Source organism: Megascapheus bottae, chromosome 14 (genome assembly GCF_031878675.1).
Source record: "Megascapheus bottae isolate mThoBot1 chromosome 14, mThoBot2.hap1, whole genome shotgun sequence".
NCBI lineage: Eukaryota > Metazoa > Chordata > Mammalia > Rodentia > Geomyidae > Megascapheus > Megascapheus bottae.
This window is the reverse complement of record NC_143522.1, coordinates 25,863,914-25,877,077: the sequence shown is the minus strand read 5'-3', so window position 1 is coordinate 25,877,077 and position 13,164 is coordinate 25,863,914. Positions and strand designations below refer to the sequence as shown.

The 13,164-nt window shown below is 52.1% G+C and overlaps 1 protein-coding gene across 1 annotated transcript; it reads right to left on the bottom strand.

Moving 5' to 3' along the window:
- Positions 1–4,315: 4,315 nt before the first annotated feature.
- Serpina3 (serpin family A member 3) lies at positions 4,316–12,423 on the bottom strand. Its single transcript, XM_090344766.1, has 5 exons — positions 12,351–12,423; positions 10,043–10,668; positions 8,242–8,515; positions 5,654–5,804; positions 4,316–4,694 (listed from the first exon to the last, which is right to left on the bottom strand). The coding sequence occupies exons 1-5, from the start codon at positions 12,395–12,397 to the stop codon at positions 4,491–4,493; spliced, it is 1,302 nt and encodes a 433-aa protein (XP_090200892.1). The 5' UTR covers positions 12,398–12,423; the 3' UTR covers positions 4,316–4,490.
- Positions 12,424–13,164: the final 741 nt, after the last annotated feature.

Here is a 13,164-nt window from a genome sequence, read left to right as displayed (position 1 = left end):
TTCTTACAGTTGCTCTATGTCAGATAATTTGGCATATACATATTTTCTCCCATTCTGTAGTTTGCCTTTTACTTCTATTCCTCGTCTGCCTAAAACAGGAGGAAATCCTGAAATTGACAAAGCTACAGGGGTGATTCATACAACAATAAATGAGATAGACTGGCCACCAAAGGGGAAATCCTGTGGCGTCTCTGTGTGTGACGTTTCTAATATAGTCAACCTCTGAAGCACAGAGAAAGGTGGCTGCAGGGGGAGAGCTAGGGAGGAGAGGGGGCAGGGAGTGGAAGGGAGGGGAAGAGAGGTACAGGGGAGGGGGATGGGATGGAGGAATAATTCAGCCCTTTCCCAGCAGCAGTGGGGCCTTTCACATCCAGGGCCCCAGGGCTACACCTCAGGCTTCTCTGGTTACCACTCCCCCCACCCCCCCAAGAAGCGGGCGGAATCTCGACGTCCATGTGCCAAACATATTGGACCACTTTGCTGGCCGCATTCCCCACTCAGGGCAATCAAGTTGGATGCCAAGGCTGGTTTGGCTAGATGGTCTCCAGCGAGCCCTGCAGCCCCCATGCCCCTGCCCCCTTCGCCCTTTAGGGAGACCTCTAGACCCCAACGTGACAGGGGTAGGGGCAGGGGCCTGCTCTACACGGCCTCTGGAAGGAATTTCTCCTGCTCTGCTTCGGGCCTGTGAAGTTGTCTCTCCTGCCTCCATCTGCCGCATCCCCCAGCTTTTGCTTTCCTTCTAGTCCTGGCCTGCTGCTGCATGTATATCTGTGTCCACATGTGCGTGCACGAGTGTGCTGGTATGCATGTGTCTGTGCACAGTATGTGTACACACACGTGTAATTGTATGCATGCACATGTGTGTGTACATGTGTGTGTCTATGTGGAGGACAGGGAAGGCCTTCCTCTTGCCATTCTTCCATTAGCTCTGGGCTCTACTGTAAATGTTGGCAAGCCCAGAGCTGCTAGAGTTCTAGTGGCCAGACTTGGACTGACCACAGATCCGGAAGTGGTCTTCACGTGGGTCTACCTGCTGCAGACCTGAGAGGTGGGTGGTCAACCTGAAATTCAGCGAGGAGAGGGCTCAGGTGCAGGAGAGGAGTGCTGCTGCGACTTGGGAGCAGACATGTCCCCGCTCAGGACAGGGAGAGGTCACCACCTACCTTCTGTGTTTTCTCAGCGGGGCTATGTGAGGGGCCCAGCTGAGAAAGGTCATGGGGGCTGTATATTTACCACGTGCAGGTGGATTCTGAAGCCACCCTGGTAGTAGGAGTCAATATGGGCTCCGTTTCAGAGGCTCAACTTGATCAAGGCACTTCCAACCACACAGCTAGTGCCTGCCTGGCACCAGGATTTTCCTGCGGGGTCACCAGAATCTCTTTTGCCCTGCTAAGACTCAAATCAGTCCCCTACCTGCCCCTCTGTCACAACCTTCACATGACCTTCGCTGTCTTGTAGTCTGTCACAGTCGTCACATGACCTTCTTTGTCTTGTACTCTGTCATAACCTTCACATGACCTTCGCTGTCTTACTCTGGCCAGTTGCTCCCAGCACAACCCTCCCTCTGTTGTGAGTTCCTTGCTCCCTTCCCCCTCCCCTCCCCCTTCCACTCTTCCTTTCTCTCCCTCCTTTCTTCTCTCTCTCTCTCTCTCATTTCTTTTTTTTTATGTTATAAAACCCCTTTATTTATTTATTTATTATTTTTTTGCGTTTTTTAATTGTAATTAGTAAAAGGGTTACATGATATTTGCCAGATAGAAGGTGCATTAATTCACGTACATTGATACCCTTTCATATGTCTTGGTACCCATTTCCCTCCCCCCCCACACCCCACACCCGTCTTGGTTTTCCCCCCTTCCCTATCAAATTTCAAATAACCAAATACAAATAAATTCAATATATCAGATAACAAAGTGTCTCTCTCTCATTTCTTTTTCTTTCTTTTTTCTTTTTTTGCCAGTCCTAGGGCTTGAACTCTGGGCCTGGGTACTGTCCATGAGCTCTTCAGCTCAAGGCTACCGCTCTACCCCTGGGCCTGGGCATTGCCCCTGAGCTACTAAGGAATTGAAACCAGGGCTTCATGCATGTTAGGCAAGCATTCTACCATTAAGCCACATTCCCAGCCCCTCCTCCACCCTTCCTTTTCTCTTTTTCTTTTTGTTGTTGTTGGTCGTGGGGCTTGAACTCTGGACCTGGATGCTGTCCCTGAACTCTTCAACTCAAGGCTACCACACTACCCCTTGAGCCACAGCGCCACTTCCAGTTTTCTAGTGGTTAATTGGAGATAAGAGTCTCATGGTCTTTAGTGCCCCGGCTGGCTTTGAACCTCAGTCCTCAGATATTAGCCACCTGAGTAGCTAGGATTATAGACAGGCATGAGCCACCCAGCCCTTTTTTCTTTCTTTCTCTCCAGCTCAACACCTGATGTTTTTATTCATTGGCTAATGTTCTGCCAACTGAACCACAGCTCCGACCTCAATAGGTCAGTTACTACTTTTCTTTTCTTTCTTTCTTTTTTTTTTTTTAGGTATAAGACCAGGACACAAACTTGGTATTTGATACTTTCACTCATTGGCCAGCACTGTACCAATTGGGCCACATCTCCAACTCCCGTTGTAAGCTTCTTGAGGGCTGGAGCAAGGACTGGCTCACCAGAGGTTCCTTGCAGCAGGAAGTTGGGGCTCACAGGACAGAAAGCACAATGTCAGATGACCACAGGGGGTCCACCTACTCTTCTTATTGTGAGTGTCTGAGCTCACAGTAGATTAAGGGGGATCCATTTCCAGAGTTAGGGCAGGGGTGCAGGTCTCGCCAGAACAGAGATACACAGGAGACACACAGGAGAACAAGTTCTTCTAGTGGGGAAAGGAGCAATGAGTCAATGAGTTATTGTAGTCCTCACAGAAGCCCAGGTCACTGGAAAATCTTGAGTCATAAGAATAGGTTGGAGTGGCCCCAAACCTGGAGCCATACCCCGAGTCCCCAGTGGAGTGTAGGGATGGATGTCGTGAACAAGGAGAGAGAGCCTTGTGGGTGAATCACCACTGTCAGCCTGGGGCAGCCTTGAACATCCCCCCAAATGGTCAGAATTCAGTGTGTCCTGTGGAATGCAGTGCCAACACCTCACCTTGTGTGGAGAGCTCAGAAGATGGGCACTGCTGAGCCCCAGGTGAGGGGATGAAAGCCACACCCACTAGATGACCAGGCCCCGTGCTCCACAGCAGCATCTGTGAGCCAGGATAAGTGTGGAGCATACCTCATGGAAAACGCTTAACACTCTCTACCCTTCTGCACATTTAAACTATGTGACTGTTAATTTGGTCGTCAGCTTGGCTGCATTGAGGAAGGAAAAAAAGCTCATCTTCGGGTATATCTATGATGGTGTTTCCAGAGAGGAGTTGAGGGGGCCTGCTCTAAAGGCGGAGACACCATGCCACAGGCTGGGGGGGACTGGATGGAATGCAACAGAGACAGGAAGACACCTCTCTTTCTGTTTTTCCTGGCCACCATGAGCTAAGCAGCTCTGCTACACTGTACTCTTCAGCAACAGACTCTGTGTGGCCCCGACTTGTTCTTCTCACCTCCCTCGGGGTGGGATAACACCTCACTGGTTGCATCGACTAACTCCATGACCTTGGGGAAATGACAAGTTTCTCTACCTGCGGATTCTCATCTGTGACTGGATTAATAATAATATCTAGGTTCTAGGCCATTGCAGGGTCTCAGTGAGTCATCTCAAGTTGGCTGGAAAAAGAGTTCTAGTCATTCTCCATGGTGAGTGACTGTCCCCTTTGTGGTCACTAGAGGGCGCACCTGCCAACCCGCAGTGGTGTGCTTACTGCACGGGTGTTCTGGTCAGATGAAGCCATTCTGTGAACTCAGAAATAGCTACTCCCAACTAGCTGGAGGTACTGGGTGGGGCAGGGGACTGAAGTGGGGTCCCAAAAAGGCTGTCCCAGCAGGAATGAAAGATCCAGAGGTTTGTGCCAGGTAGGAACAGGATCCAGAGTCCCAGCGAGAAGCAGTGGGGAACACAGTGACCCGGGGAACTTGGGAGGGAGAGACTGAACTCAGATCAAGGAACCAGGTGGCCCCAGAGTGAAGAAGTGGCTAGAGCAACAGAATCCCATCACAGTCCTGGACTGGTCCAGGTGGATTTGACTTTGAGCTACCAGGCTATTGAAACGGAAGGCGTAAGGGACCAGAGCTTGGGTTGGGGCTGAGTTGCTGAGGTGTTTGGGAGAGTGGCTTTGAGGGAGAGACAGTCAGTCAAAGAGAAACAAGGGGATCCAGAGGCAGGGGCTCAGGGACAGTGTCCAGGCACAGGGGGGTAGTTTATTGCTGCCAGAGCCCCAGGAGGAACCATGTAGTTGTCACAGAGACAGTCACTGTCACCTCCCCAGCGCATAACTCTGACCACTGGGCTCATGGAGAGGAAGCTGCATGTTGTATGTCTAGCCTTGAGCCTTGGTGAAAGCCCCACAGCTCAGTTAGGAGCTCTTGGCCTGCTTGGGGTTGGTTATTTTGCCCATAAAGAGGATCGTGCCTTCGTTAAAGATGTTCATCAGAAAGGGCCTGTTTAACTTCAGAATTACTGGATACAGCTTTGCAGACGTGAGGATGATTTTGCTTCCTGTGGCGGCGGCAGCTTCTGTGCCCGCTTCTGCCACATCAAGCAGAGCATTGTGCATCACCTGTGGGGAGGCCAGAGCGTTACTGATGACTGCCAGGGGCTCAGGAGGAAGCAGCCAGACTGAGGGCCACTAGGGGACACCCCTGTGTCACCCACTGGCCTGTCTGTACCATTCCTGCCACTAACCAGCCAGCTGCTTTTGCAGTCTGAGATGCAGAGGCAGACGAGATTCCCTCAGAGGCACAGGGGTGAAGATGAGGCACCCTGACGTAGGTCTTCTTTGTCTGAGCCCAGAAACCGCATTGCCTCTAGAGGTTGCTTCTGGGGCAGTACATGTGTATTTCTGTCAGCAGCTTCCTCTCAGCTGCCACCCTGAAGCTGCTACTCCCGGCTGGCCAGGGGCATCGCTGCTGATCCAGACAATTTTGCATGGCATAAGACTTTGCATTCTGGGACCACCATGCACACTCCTTTTGACAGGAGCTCAGGGCCCAGGATGTTGGGGGGGGCAGGGACGTGTTGCTGGGTTTCCCCTCTGTTCTGACGACTGTGCGTCTAGAAATAAAGTCGGAGGGACCCATATTTACTCTATCATCCTGGTCACCACTCCCTCTGAGTGTTACTACTCCATTGGGTACTGCAAACTAGCCAAGGATTCTTGCCCAAAGCAAGAGGAGGGGGGAAGGCCTATGACACCATGGTAGAGTGTGCCTGGTACCTGCATCTGTTCAAGCCCCAGGCCAGACTCCTGCCCATGCTGGGCTTGAGGGGAGGCGAGGGGCATCAAGTTGCAAGGTGGGGTGAGGTGGGACAGGGCAGGAACCAGTTGACATTGCATTGTGACAGGAGGAGGAGCTGGGCAGTCGCCTGGCTCTCTTGGGGGTGGGGGAGCCCAGGGCGGGTAGCTGGATGTTGGGAAATGGAGGTGCTGGTACACATTCATGAGCCCTCTCCCTGAACGTTCACGGGTCCATTCAAGCCCAGGCATGGAGCATGAACAGCTGGATACTGACAGCTCACCTGGGAGACCTGTAGTTGGTGACGCGTTGTGATTCCCGACAGGTTAGCATGTCTGGAGAAGGCTTCCCTGATGCCCAGCTGGGAAAGAATGTTCTCCAGTTTATAGCTGCCCGAGATGGAAAACTTGGGCAGGTAGAGTTCATCTATGTCCCTGGAGAAGAAGAAATAAACACAAGTGAACACCACATGTCTTAGCCCCCCATCTCTCAGTACAGGCTGTGTGGGTCCCTCCAAGATCTCATCTCTTCCCTTGCTTGCATTGCTCTTCTTAGCTCTGTAACTGTCTGGCAACACCTGCAAGTATCCAGATATGCCACCAAGTGTGCCAGGGTGGGGCTGGAACCCTGTCTAAGTCTGCTCAAGGCCTTCCTGAGACTTAGCTCGGTGAAGGGGCCTTTACCCACAGCACCTCACAAGGGCAGGCACACAGCTACCTTCTTCACAGACAACAGAAAGTGTTTCTGGAGGAGGAGGCATTGGAGAGAGGGCTTGGGGCTCTGAAACCATCCATGATAGTTTCTATGAGCCGTCCCCTCTCTAAGGGCTGGGGTGAGCTAGACAGCAAATTCTCAGGGCACAAGGTGGCATCTTCCAGTGTGAAGTAACTCTCTGTTTTATTTTTCTTCCCACCCCTCTCCAATTAAGTGCTCTGGTCACCACCTGCCTGGCCTCAGGGCTGCTGAAGGAGCTTATATCTCCTAGGTGGGTGGGGGCTGTACCTCCTTGCACTCATCGATTGACACAATGAACAGCATTTATTGAGTGCCACTGTGGGCTGGGCACCTGCAGACCAGTGATTTGTACATGGAAGACATTGGGTGACTTCACTTCACTTCTCCACCCTGAGCAAAATTTCCTTGAGCCCTGTTCCGTAGTGCTATGAGGAGATGAAGGGAGGAGAGAGGCTAGAGGGAGTAAATGAAGGAGTGGGGTGGAACCACAGGTCCTGGGGTCTCCTGGGAATCGGGAGCCTCAGGAGATGCCCCGATTTCTTAGCAGTGGCTGGAGCCTTAGGTTAATACAGAAGCAGGTCCCTACCTTTTTGGTTTATGAAGAGCCCTTCACATCTGTCACCTCACAGAATTCCAATCATTGCCTTTTAAGGACCAGGATAGCCGGGCCATGATCTCCTCTCTTTTCAGCAGGAAACTGGGCCGTAGAGAAGGGTAGTAGCCATGTTTCCCCGTGTCCTGCTGCAGGGCCTAGGCCCAGAATGACTTCTCTGTCCTGCTTTCCTTCAATATTAGTTTGGCTCTATGGCCTGGACTTAGATTTATCCAGGATTCGACCCCTACTCATACACTAGGGGTCCCTCGTGAAATGCTGCCCTCACGGGCTCTGCCTGAGCTCCTGGCTCACCCCTGGCTGGCCTCTCCAATCTCTCCTGCAATCTGGTCTCCACCAGGTACCCAGGCATCCAGGTCCATCACTCCCAGAAAACCTCAGAGGAAAAAGGTCAGGGATTTCCAGGGTTCTCCATGGCTCGGTACGGTCCTGACCTCTTTCTCACTCCTCACTTCCTAGACTGCAGCTTTCCAGCAGAGGGTTAAAAACCCATATGCTAGGCTAAGAGGCTCTGTGCTGGCTGTTCCTTGATTTGGTCACTTTCCTAACTCCCACATGACTCGGTCACTGCCTGTCACCTCTGACCTGTGGACTCTTGCACCTCATGTTGCAGCCATGCTATTTAACAATTACAAATCCCTCTAGCTTCAGCTCCAGCTTCCTGGACCCTTGGACCTTCCCACTTCTCACTTTCTAATTCACCAAATGCTTTATTGATTTATGTTTCTTTCTTTCTCTCCCTCCCCAACCCCCCTTCTCTCCACTACAAGATAAGTTTCCCAGGACAGGAAATTCGAAAATTGTGCTTTTGTGTCTAATATAATCTTAGGATCTAAATCTATGCCTGGCAACTAGTAAGCATTTATTTTTTTTTGGTATGTGCGAGTCCTGGCCGTCAACCCAGGGCCTGGGCCCTGTCCCTGAGATCAAGGTAACGGCTCTATCACTTGAGCCACAGTTCCACTTTCAACCTTTTGGGAGTTAAATGGAAATAAGACTCTCATAGATTTTCTTGCCTGGGCTGATTTTGAACCTTGATCCTGAGGTCTCAGCCTCCCTCGCTGTCAGGATGACAGGCATGAGCCACCAGTGCCCAGCTTAGTCGGTCTTAAAGTAATCACTCAGCTAGAGCAGACTTGGAACGAATGGGTCCTCGACCAACATAGCAGCGCACCTGTGCACAGCTAATTCTTGGAGCCTGATTCTCTTTGCCCTCAACAGACCCAAGTATTCCATCTCTTTCTACCTTTATCCACACACTCGAGTTGGGATCGACTTGAAAATTGCTCATGGATTTAGAATATGCCAGAGGCCATGGAGCCTCATCTCCTTGTTCTGATGTCATCCACTAAGGAAGATAAACCAGCAGGCCAGGCAGCAGGGGCAAAATAACCCCAGATTCCTCTGGTCCCTATATGACTTTCTTACCCCTGAGCATCAGACACATCTAGGGCCCTGAGACCAGAGACACAGAGTCTGGGTGAGCCAGGCATTTGGGGAGTCATCCTGTGAGGCAAACACACCTTGGCTTCAGGTTCTCCCTCCACCTGCCCAGCGTCTCTGGGAGCAGCTTAGCCTCCACCTCCTGCATTTTGCCCTGGTCGGGGAGGATGAAGAGTGCAGTGGCATTGCCTGTGTATTTCAGCTCCACCACGGTGCAGGACAGCTCTTCGTCCCGGAAGTAGGGTACGGTCAGGTCCTCAGCCATCATCATGGGCACCTGCACTGATTGACTCTTGCTCAAGTAGAACTTGGACTTGAAGGTCTCATGGGGGTCAAAGGGTTTCTTCCACTTGGCTAAAGGCAAGCAATCAATCACAGATTAGGAGCACACTGTCTCAGCCAGGCTTCGGAACAGTGACTGCCAGAGGCTGTCCACAGCTACCCATCGCCCCTCCTAGCGGGGGGCCCCTGAATGGGTTTGGAGAAATACTTTGGCAAATGAAAAAGTCCTTGGGGTTAGGGAGAGCTCCATACATCTGGAATGGGAAGGGGATTATGGAAGCAAGACACGGTTATTGTGTTAAATGAGAAGTCAGTTGGGGTCCACAAAAGACATGAGGGTTAGAGGAAGTGGGGGGTGGGGGGAAGGCAGGACAACAGAAGGTGCTAGAGATTGGGGGACGCAGGGAAGCACTGGTTCTAGAAAATGAGCAATGTCTAGAGAGTAATTATGAGTCACAGACATTGTAGGATGTATACCTACAACAACCCCCACACCCTGCACCCTAAATCTCTTGTCTCCCTGCCAATGGTTTGTGGGACTTAATAGAAAGACAGAGACTGAGGCCTACCTGCAAATTGGTGAGGGGCCAGTAAAGGGACCCCTGGCGATCACTTCAGTCTTTCTGGCCATTCTTCACCATGGTGGCTGTGGGCCCAGGCAGGACCCCGTCCTCTCTCCTAACTCTAGCCTCCTCCCTCTGTGCTTGTCTCTTGATGACTTAATTGGCTTCTTGTCTGTACTCTAAGCACCTCCCAGTTTTCTGCTCTGGGCTATCCCAGGTCCACCTCAGACCCAACCCCAGCCATGTCACAGTGGGATTGGGTTTCCCATTTCAACTTCTGGGCTCTTAAGGTGGCTCCCTGATCTGTGGGAAATCAGGTGAGTATTGTTCCTGTGGGCAAGAATGGGCTCCTGTCATAGCCACCTGTGACCCACAGCATGGTGGTGTCAGCCATGCTTTCTCCCTCCTCCCCTGTCAGTCATCCTGGTCCAGGCTGGGTCACAGGTACTGTCCTTCAGGCCAAAGTTGTCCCTACATGCCCAGTTGATTGAGGCTGGCATTGCCAGGTTCCTATCAATGGGATCAGAATCCAGGGACCCCAGACTGTGGGCCTGGTCCTCCCAGAGGCTCTTCCCCCATGGGGACTGTGCCAGAGAAGAGCAAAGTTCTACAACTTCAGGGGGCCAGTCTCCTTAGAGACCTCCATGTCTTTCCCCATGCAGATGGCCCTCTGCCCCCATCTGGATCCCCACCACAGACAGAGCCCTGTTCCCAGCAGAGACAGAACCCCTCCTACATGTGCAGGGCAGAGGTGTCAGGCTTGCCTGGGCTGGTGGCCTTCCCACTGTGTCTTGTAGTGACTCTTTAGGATGGGGTGTGGATCTCTCCCACTCTGGAGGGATTTCCAAGGAGGGCTGGTGCCTTGTCCACTGGGCAAGTTTAGATTAGTGTGGTTCACGAGGCACCCCAACCCCCATGAAGACGTGTATGGGATGGATGGAGCCTGGGGCCTGTGTGGCACTTCCTCTCCAGGGTACATAGGTGACCCTGAAAGCTCAGAACTCTGCCTCTTCCCAACCCCAAGCCAGGTGCTCACCTTTAAAGAAGATGTAATTCACCAGGATCATCGCTGTCTGGGGGTCCAGGTTCCGGACCAGGTCTACGATCTTCCCCTGGGTCTCGTTCCTGATGAAGTCGTTGATGAGCTTCTCAGCAGCTGCAGGCTGCTGGAAGTTGGTGGTGATCACCTGGGCCGAGTACAGAGCGCGAGCGTCTTCCAGGAAGGCAGCCAGCACCTCCTGCTGCTCTTGGATGAACATGGCGTTGCCCACACGGAGCTGCAGCTGATCCCCGGGCTGGCGGAGCAACTGAAGGAGGTGTTGGAAGCCTTGGTGGATGTCAGCCACGGGAGTCTCCGTGAGGTTGAACTGAAGGCCTTCCAGGATCTCTGCCAGGGTGGTTCCCCGGGCCCCCAGACCCAGGAAGGCCAAGTTAATGAAGATACTCGTGGGGGAGAAGATGACATTTTTACCAGGGCTCTTTGAGACCAACAGCTTGTAGAGGTGGAAGGCGAATTTGTCGTTGCTAGAGGCAACAGTGTTGAGCATCTGCACCTGTGTACCCTCGTCCTGGACCGGGCTCTCCCCATCCAGTGTGCCATCCGGGTGGCAGAGCACGGCTACCAAGAGGCCCAGAACCAGGACCAGTGAAATTTGCTTCATCCTGAAAAGCAAGAGTCCTTTAAGCCTGAGAGAATCACCTCCCGCTCTGCCTGCATCCTGTCCCTGCACCCCCAGTTGGCTGTGTGATCTCCTGTGGAAGGTTCTAGAAGGTGTTGTACCGGTTGTTCAACACATCCTGTATTTCTTTCTACTCCAAGAGGAAAGTATTGCTACTTTGTGTGTGTGTGTGTGTGTAGTGGGTGTGAGTGTGGGTGTGTGCACTTGGCACAGAGAGGGGAAGGGGCTTGCCCAAGGTCACACAGCAAGGGAATGGAGTTGCTGGAGATGAGTAAAAACCTGTCTCATCACAATGGCTTTTCCTTCCTCCTGCAGCATGGCAGGCAGAGCCAGGGGAAAAAAAATAGAAAGGAGGAAGTTGTTTTTCTTTGTATCCTACTTCTCCCCAGATGATCCAAGAGTACCCCTTCCCAGGGGAGGGGTCGGGGCTAAGCCAGGCCAGGCCAGTGCCTCCATGTTGTGCAGATTCATTGAGAACAACACATAAACCTGCTTGGCTGGGCCTGGAGTCCTCATAGCTCCAGCCATGTTTGTCAATTTGCAGTTGGCAAGAAGACCCAGGGGCCATGGAACATTCTTTCCAGCCCTGCCAGATTTGTGCATGGTCAGTTATTTCCACCTTCAGCCTGGAAAGGCCTTCTGGTGAGGAGAACGCAGCTTTCAGAAAACCCCCGTGGGCCTCAGATCCCACCTCACTGCAGCATGTCCTGTGCTGGCCCCCCGAGGTGTCCTCCACAGTCTTCTCCTCCACATAAGCCTGGATCTGTGCACAAGTGACCCAAGTCCAAAGCAAACACAATTCCTCACTGCCAACCTCTGCCAGCTCTGTCCTGGCATTCAGAGAAGGGAGGAGGGGAGAGGAAGGACAGACAGAAATGAAGGAGGGAGAGAGCGGGAAGTGGGAGAGATGGGGAAGGGAAGACAAGGGAGAAGCCATTAGAGGGGAGATGTGGAAAGGAAAGGGGTGGGGGAGGAGAGAGGAGAGGAGAGAGGAGGGAGACAAAGGGAGAGGGAGGGAGGGAAAGAGGAAGAAGGAGAGAGGAAGAGGAGTAGAGGCAAGGGGCCCATCCTCAGGAGGTCCTTCGGACAAGCCTGGGGACAGTGGTGGCTTGGTTGCCTCTAGTGTTTGTTTCCTCTCACTCTGGTACAACCACTGCTTTGGGCAAATGTTCAACAATAAGGTTTTCCTCTAAGTTAATTTCAGCTCTCCACACTGGAGGTCTGGCTCTGTGGCTGAGCTATCTGTCTCTTCATGGCTGAGCAGGGAACCTGACTGAGAATTGGAGACCTCAGCCCACTGAGTCACTACCGTGGAATCCCCCAAATCACTGTGGGGCTTTTGACCTCTGCCCGAGGAGGCCTACTTCCACAATCCCCCTTCTGACAGACCCTTGACGTCTGTGCCAGGCCTGGGCTTGGAGCTCCTCTCTCCTGCCACTCAGACACACAGAATCCACAGGCATCATTATCTTGCCATCCTGCCACCTGCACTCTTTGCAGGTGTAGACACACATATCCAAGTGAATCCTCTTCCTGCCAGTCCCAGAATTATCCCCTGAGTCCCACCCTAAGGCCCTGGGCACAGTGCCCTCCGCACTTCCCAGGTTCCGGACCACAACCCGTGCTATCTACCAGCAAATGGTTCCTTCACTCCCAGTGACAAACCTCGGGGTTACCTGCCCAGAGCCGCTGTCCAGGGCTGAGACGATCATCCACCTGGAGTGCTGGGTTTTCCGGAGTGAACCCTGACGGCTATTTATGTCTGTGAACAGCTCCACCCTCCAGCTTAGGAAATGCTGGCAGGGACAATCAATGCTCTGTGGTCCGACGAGAAATGGTCAGATGGTCATTTCTTGTAACCTGGATTTAGGAAATCTACCGGGATAATCCAGTCAAAGGAACCTCCCTTCTGCCCCCTATGTCCTGTTCTTTAAAAACAACCATCACAGGGCTGGGAGTTTGGCCTAGTGGTAGAGTGTTTGCCTAGCATGCACGAAGGCCCGGGTTTGATTCCTCAGTACCACATACATAGAAAAAGAGCCAGAAGTGGCACTGTGACTCAAGTGGTAGAGTTCTAGTCTTGAGAAAGTCCAAGGACAGTGCTCAGGCCCTGAGCTCAAGCCCAGGACTGGCAAAAAAAAAAAAAAAAAAACAACCATCACAGCCCCCCCCCAACCAGTGTCTCCTTAATACGCTTTCTGTTTATGATGTGTTCATGGAGGCACATGGGTAAACCTTGCCCCTATGAAGAAAGACAGGAGAGATAGGCAACTCACGTTTTGGTTAATTTCTAAGTCACTTTTTAAAAGTAACTGTGTTTGGGAGAATGATGGGAGGGTGACATAGATCAAGATAAACTACTCGTAAACTGATGTGTTGAATTGAGACCTCTTTGTACAACTACTTAAATATATTTTTTTTCAAAAAGTAACAACAGAAACATCTGCGACTGTGTATGTGTGTGTGTGTGTGTGTGTGT

Coding starts and splice junctions, on each gene's coding strand:
- Serpina3 (XM_090344766.1), bottom strand. CDS start 12,397: ATGATCGTCTCAGCCCTGGACAGCGGCTCTGGGCAGGTAACCCCGAG. Junction 10,669..12,350: donor TCTGGGCAGGTAACCCCGAG/GTTTGTCACTGG, acceptor CTTGCTTTTCAG/GATGAAGCAAATTTCACTGG. Junction 8,516..10,042: donor GAATTACATCTTCTTTAAAG/GTGAGCACCTGG, acceptor GCTTGCCTTTAG/CCAAGTGGAAGAAACCCTTT.